We start from the raw sequence: 6664 nt of genomic DNA, 5'->3' as shown, positions 1-6664 counted from the left end.
ACAGTAAATATTTTTGCACCAAACCGGAACAAAAGCGCAAAAAAAACAAACTGCTTTTGCTTTTTTCCAAAATTAACCTGTTGAGTTCGTTCCACAGAGAGAAACTCGCTCCATGTCTGGTTTTGTTGCCTTTCCCCTCAAATTAACTTTAATCGTAAAATATATAAAGCAGCTCCGCGCTGGTCTCTCTCCCCCACATACACACACACGAGCCAATCAGGCGCGCAATAACAGAGCGAGCGAGCGAGGCGAGGCGAGCGAGTGCGCACGGAGCGGAGAAGGGAGCGCACTGCTGTCTGTCATTAGCCGAGAGGGTGACACGGAGGAGTGAAAGAGGAGAGGGAGAAAGAGAGAGAGAGAGAGGGGAGAGAGAGGGAGGAGGTTCAAACAGACACACCGGGCCTGAGAGGAGAGAAGAAGAGAGGACAAGAAGAAGAGAGTGAGAGAGTGAGAGAGAGAGAGTGGGAGACTGACAGGCGTTACCGAAACTAGACGAACTCAAGCGTCGACATGAGCGGTCAGTTTGAGGAAGATATCCACGACCGGGGCGAGAGGAAGAGCACTAAATCCCCGACGCTGCTCTCCTCTTACTGCATAGACAGCATTCTGGGCCGCCGGAGTCCCTGTAAGGTCCGGCTGATAGGGGCGCAAAGTTTGACGGGTCTGCCCAGCAGAGGGGAGCTCGACAAGACGGCTGACAGTAAGTTTTTATTGGAGCTGATATACTTTTTTTAAAATGGAGTTTTATGTGGTGGGTGAACGTGTAACAAATGAGCTGGTTTTTACGCTCAAAGTGTGTAGGCTGGTTAATGCGTCAAGAAGAGTTTTAACGGTGAATAACGTCGTTGAAAACTAAAAAAAACAAGTGTAACGTAACTCTTCACGTGTCTGTAAAAGTATTTATTTATTGCTGAGCTTATTCGATGCCATTTTGTTTGACATTTTCCACTTCGCCTTCCTCCCAGGGCAAACGAAAGACCCCCTTTCCCTCAGCGCTGACATGCACCTGCCACCCAAACTGCGCCGGCTGTACGGACCCGGGGGGAAGTACCTCCACGACCACCCAGAGACGCTGGATAGGGAACGGCTCCTCCTGGAGCAAGCAAGCGAGAGCCTCAAAATCAGCCAGGCGCCGCAGGTGAGCATCAGCCGCAGCAAATCCTACCGGGAGAATGCGTCGTTGAGCCGGGGAGAAGGCGACCAGAGCCCCGGGGAGGGTTCGGAGGACGGCAGTCTGGGACTGGTGGAGCTCGGCCCGTTGAAGTTCGAGGAGGACGCGGGGAAGGAGGAGAGCTGCGGGGACGCGGCCGCTCTGTCACCGAAGGACGAGGAGAGGGAGAGCTTGAACGCCGGGGATGGGGACGTGAGGGACGGGGAGGACAGCGTGTGTCTGTCGGCGGGCAGTGACTCGGAGGAAGGGATGCTGAAACGGAAGCAGAGAAGATACAGGACTACGTTCACCAGTTACCAGCTGGAGGAGCTGGAGAGGGCTTTCCAGAAAACACACTACCCCGACGTCTTCACCAGGTAAGAGCGATTTAAACTGCTGACATGTTTGTTCATTCAAGTCTAGAAAACTTGGCACAAAAATTATGTCTTTCTTAAAAATAAATAATAATAATAATAATAAAATTCTGCATTATGTGCGTTAGCAAATTAAAAAAAAGACCAAAACGAGGCCTACAGTTTTAATTTCCATTCATATAAAACGTTTATAATTAAACCAACTTCCAATAATTGTGTCTTGCAACAATTATATTATCACTAATATTTTTATATAACAGGTGCCATTTTTAAAAATAAAATCCAAAAAAGCCACAAAACGTGCTCCATGTTTATTTATTTATTATTATTATTTTTGAAAAAAATATCTCCATGAGTAAAGGTGATAATTAATTGCATTTATTTATAAATAAACACATCCCCAATTTTTCCAGAAACTGTTCCAGCTATTCCACACGTCTTAAACTGGACACTGGTGCGGATCACACCTCATAAAATACCCCAACACCAAACCCGTGCCTCGCATAAGTGAACACAATAGGGCCTGTGAGTGCTAACAATGGGGACGTTTTGTTACCTGTATCCGCTCCTCTTGATGACAGCGCTGTTATTGTCAGGAGGAATAATTAACGGCTGCAGCTCAGGTTACCTGCTGGACATGATACTGAACACAGAGTGCAAGAAAAAAAAAAAAAGTCAGGGCCTAACCTCAAGCCAAATGACAGGTGTACAACAAAGCAGGATTTATTTTTTATGAGGGTTTTTATGCAGGTCAAATGTGCCTAAAATATATAGAATTATGATTTTTATGTAACAGGGCTTAAACACAAAATACACTCACCTATATATAATAATAATAATAATAATAATAATAATAATAAATCATATTTTTCATTCTCTAATTGATACATGCACATTTATAGATGCTCACACCTCCAGGCACAAAAACCTACATTTTTTATGATTTTTCTTATCATTGAGATTATTTATATTTTCCAATCGATTTACTTTAAGGCGACTCGTGGGTCTAATTTACACTGCGAGCCCATCTTTGTAAGCTTGAAGGCAGCGTCAATTGCTTTGTGGCAAGCTAGTTTAGATGTCATTATTTCAACCATTATGTTGTTACAGTGACAGGCCTGTGCTAGGGGGAAATCTAACAATCACTAGGCCTATTTCTACCCATCCGTGACAGGGAAAATAGAATATGGCTATGGCGTCTTTCTGCAGCCCATGCCAGGGAGGAGAAGAGAAAAAAAAATCAAGCCTATTTTCGCCGTCTATTGTTGACAGTGAACAACAGGAGGGGACAAAACAGCAATTCCACGTCGCTTTCCAAACTGTGGCCTGTAACCTTGAATCTTTTCTCTCTGTCCCTCTTGCCTTCCTCTTTCTTCTTCTCTTCTCCTCTCTTTCTTTTTCTTTTTTCTAATATATTCTTTGCAGAGAAGAGCTCGCAATGCGTCTGGATCTCACCGAGGCCCGTGTTCAAGTAAGTGTCTCTCTTGTGTTTATCTTCTGAGAAAAAAAAAAAAAAGAAAGACTGTAGGCTTGTAAATCAAATAAGACTTAGAGGAGGAGGAGGGGAAGAGAGGAAAAAGAAGAGAGAGAAAAAAAAAGAAAAAAGAAAAAGCAGCGCCCCCCTCTTAATGTTTTATGTCCTTTATAAAATGTCTCCGATGCACGGTGCTGGATAATAACCGGTGATATGCGTCACTGATTGAGGATCAACGATTATGGGGCCAATTTGAGGCAGTAATTTATTACAGTAAAAAAAAAAAAATGTGTTAAATGGCCCCAGTGGCTGCGCGAGGAAGGTCTTTCCTGTTATTGAATGTTATTACACGAGGACTGGGGGGACGTTTTAGTGGCAATTAAGCCGACGATGGCGATTCATAAAAAGCTCACTTAGTGCAACGAGCAAACACTGTCTATATACCCGGGATGAGATGGTGTTTGAATTCCCATCAGAGGAGGAGGAGGAGGAGGAGGAGGAGGGGGTGTGAGTAAAAGGATGTGAGGGAAAGAGAGAGAGAGAGAGAGAGGGGAAGGGAGGGGGGAGGAAGAGGGGAGGGATAATGCTATTTGATTTCCCATTATGTGATTGCAATAGACCTGCATTGATCCGATGCTTTGCACTTGGGAGCGAATGAGAGACCATTAAAGGTGTTTGCTCCCCCCCCCCCCATCCCTCCCTCCCTCCATCCATCCATCTCTCTCCCTCCCTCCCTCCCTCCCCTCGGTCTCCTCTGCACTGAAAAAGCGTGGCTTGCATGTCGAAAGCCCGGGCTCATAACCAGAGAGACAGTTCAAACACACGGTGGAAGCTCCGGGGGAGGTTATGGCCGACGGTAAAACAACAGATGTCTCTTTAGGGGGGGCCGTAGGTGAACAAATCACTTAACGGGCGCCATCAGGAGGTGATAAAAACTCATAAATTCCCGAGGGGCTGTGTAATGCTAAACAGCCCTCTGGGAATAAATGTGTGTGTGTCTGTGTGTGTGTGTGTGTGTGTGTGTGCAGTCCCTGTCGCTCAAGCTCAGCTCGTTCAATCACTTTCCTCATGTTGACATTTTGCTCATTGTGCTTCTGCAAGTGCAAACTGGGCAACAGTGGATGCGTGGGAAAGTTAAATACTCTCTTGGATGGAAGTCACTTGTTCTACATCTTCTTAAGAATTTAATTTAAAGCGCATTAATTGTTATTGGAGCCAGTTCAGCGGTAATTTTCTGGATCTTTTGTTAACACCGCTCTTAATTATCTCTCCCCCCCTACCCACCACCCTGAAAGAGCCCGTCTACACGGACGGGGAGGGTTTAATTAGACAGAAAGTAGATTTAAGGCACCGTGAGCGGCAGGGTTTACCTTGCATGTAATTACCGTTGACTTTCCAGCCTATTGGCCACCACCTGAACTAGACAACTATTAGAGAACACTGACACAACATTCAATAGAGTCTGGTCCTGTTAATTACAATGAAACATTGTTGTGGTGTGAGTAGAACACAGGGAGTTGTAGTTTAAATTATTTATAGCCCAAGAGAGACCAAACAGTTATGTGTGTTACTGGTCTCAAACTGAGCACGAAAAAGCCTCTCTGTGCATTAATCAAAACATGTAACCTTTATTTTTAAAAAAGAAGAAGAAGAAAGAAATATCATATTAATGTGTCATCACCTGTCTGCCCATCAGGTGTGGTTTCAGAACCGCAGAGCCAAGTGGAGGAAGCGTGAGAAGGCCGGGGTGCAGGCTCACCCGTCTGGCCTTCCCTTCCCAGGACCCCTGGCGGCGGGCCACCCTCTCAGCCACTACCTGGAAGGAGGGCCCTTCCCTCATCACCCCCACCCGGCCCTGGAGTCCGCGTGGACAGCTGCCGCAGCTGCAGCCGCCGCCTTCCCCGGTTTGGCCCCACCACCTCACAACGGCTCTGCCCCACCTTTGGCCACCCCGCTCGGTTTGGGTACTTTCTTGGGCACGGCTGCCATGTTTCGTCACCCTGCCTTCATTGGACCCACTTTTGGCAGGTAAAGCCATGCATTATTACACCAGGACACAGCATTCAGTGCACCTGTGGGAATCCTCATTCATCCCTGTATTTTACAGTAAATGACTACAATTTTGCAGTCAAGCACATGTATGGAAAAATGCACAGCAGAGCTTATAATCAGCTCCCAACGCATCAAGCAACTGATGGTGACAGTAATCCTCAGTCGCGCCGCTGTACTGTTTATCTCAGTGTCTGATTATAAATATGTTACACTGTTAACCATTCACAGTGGTGTGTAATCACTCTGTCAAATGCCTTAATAAATGAACCAAACATGTGATCCTGCAAAGACAAGCTGTGAGGAGGGGGTGACACTGCACACTCCATATGCCACAATTAGCTTCTCATTTGCTCCTGTCCTCTCTATTATACAGCACTGTTAACCTCACACTATCCATGTTGTCTGTTATATTAGGGAAGTCAACATGCAATAGATGATATTAATCTATTTAGGAGATGACAAACTGGAGAAGCTGGAGAGAAGATGAATACTTCTGGATGTAACAGCAAAGTTTCACCTGTCTTCCTTCAGGCTCTTCTCCAGTATGGGTCCACTGACCAGTGCTTCCACCGCTGCAGCTCTCCTCCGTCAGCCCGCCCCTCCTGTAGAGAATCCTTCCCACGCGGGACCCGTCCTCCCAGATCCGTCCTCTTCTTCCTCCACCTCCTCTTCCTCGGCAGACCGCAGGGCCTCCAGTATCGCCGCGCTACGCCTCAAGGCCAAGGAACACTCGGCTCAGCTCACCCAGCTTAACATCCTGCCCACCGGAGCCACAGGGAAGGAGGTGTGCTGAACACTCAACACCAGCTCTAGGCCTCCACCACTACCACCACCACCACCCCCCACCCCGGTCCCGGGCTTACACCCTATTCCATGACTCCCCCATTCCCTGTCCCCCCTTTTAAACAAACAAAAAAAACCCATTCATACCTCTGGAGGCTGATGTCCTGATGTCCCCTTGTTCAACCATCCCTGTTACCTCATGTTTCCCCAACAAAATAGCACGACCAAATTCAAAAGAGCACTGGCTAAAAAAAAAAAAAAAAGTTAAAAAAAAAAAAGTGTGTGTGTGTCTGGCAATTAAGGCTACTGTAATGTTGTTTTACACTCCACACACACACAGACCTGAATGACAGTCCTTTAACTTCAGTAATGTAATTTTTCACCTAACCAAGCAAAGCTTAAAATATACTTTTTTCCCCTAAGATTTCTTAATTTATCTTTATACTTCGACAATAAATTAAACTTAAAATCAGGCTCGATATCATTCACATAGATCAGATATGTAGAGTTTAAGTCCTCATAACACAAAGTGCCACATGCGTAGTAAACTAAATAAACCAGTGGAGGAATGTAACAAAGTACATTTACTCAAGTATAAATTTGAGGTACCTGAGGTATTTCCATTTGATTATTACACTTTATACTTTTTAAAGGAAATATCTAGTACATTAATTAGTAATTATTCATATTTTACATATAAAGCATTAGCTTATAAAATATGAAGTACTGTTCTGTTATAAATTAATTAAACTACCCAACACTATGTTAAAACAGCTGCAGTAACATGAGAGCATCACTTACAATAATTCAGTAATACAATATTTAGTAGTG

The 6664-nt window shown here is 45.2% G+C and overlaps 1 protein-coding gene across 1 annotated transcript; it reads left to right on the top strand.

Moving 5' to 3' along the window:
- Nucleotides 1-200: 200 nt before the first annotated feature.
- arxa (aristaless related homeobox a) lies at nt 201-6096 on the top strand. The gene is made up of 5 exons (XM_019274546.2): nt 201-700; nt 966-1527; nt 2950-2995; nt 4695-5026; nt 5582-6096. The coding sequence occupies exons 1-5, from the start codon at nt 511-513 to the stop codon at nt 5841-5843; spliced, it is 1392 nt and encodes a 463-aa protein (XP_019130091.1). The 5' UTR covers nt 201-510; the 3' UTR covers nt 5844-6096.
- The last annotated feature ends 568 nt before the right edge of the window (nt 6097-6664 follow it).

The sequence above is a fragment of the Larimichthys crocea genome, chromosome XXIII (genome assembly GCF_000972845.2).
Source record: "Larimichthys crocea isolate SSNF chromosome XXIII, L_crocea_2.0, whole genome shotgun sequence".
Lineage (NCBI taxonomy): Eukaryota > Metazoa > Chordata > Actinopteri > Sciaenidae > Larimichthys > Larimichthys crocea.
This window is presented reverse-complemented; position numbering and strand designations above follow the sequence as displayed.

Bases quoted from the DNA above. Each gene is read 5' to 3' on its own strand.
- arxa (XM_019274546.2), top strand. From the start codon at position 511: ATGAGCGGTCAGTTTGAGGAAGATATCCACGACCGGGGCGAGAGGAAG. The intron at 701-965 runs GTAAGTTTTTAT...CCTTCCTCCCAG, and splicing joins GCTCGACAAGACGGCTGACA to GGCAAACGAAAGACCCCCTT. The intron at 1,528-2,949 runs GTAAGAGCGATT...TATTCTTTGCAG, and splicing joins TACCCCGACGTCTTCACCAG to AGAAGAGCTCGCAATGCGTC.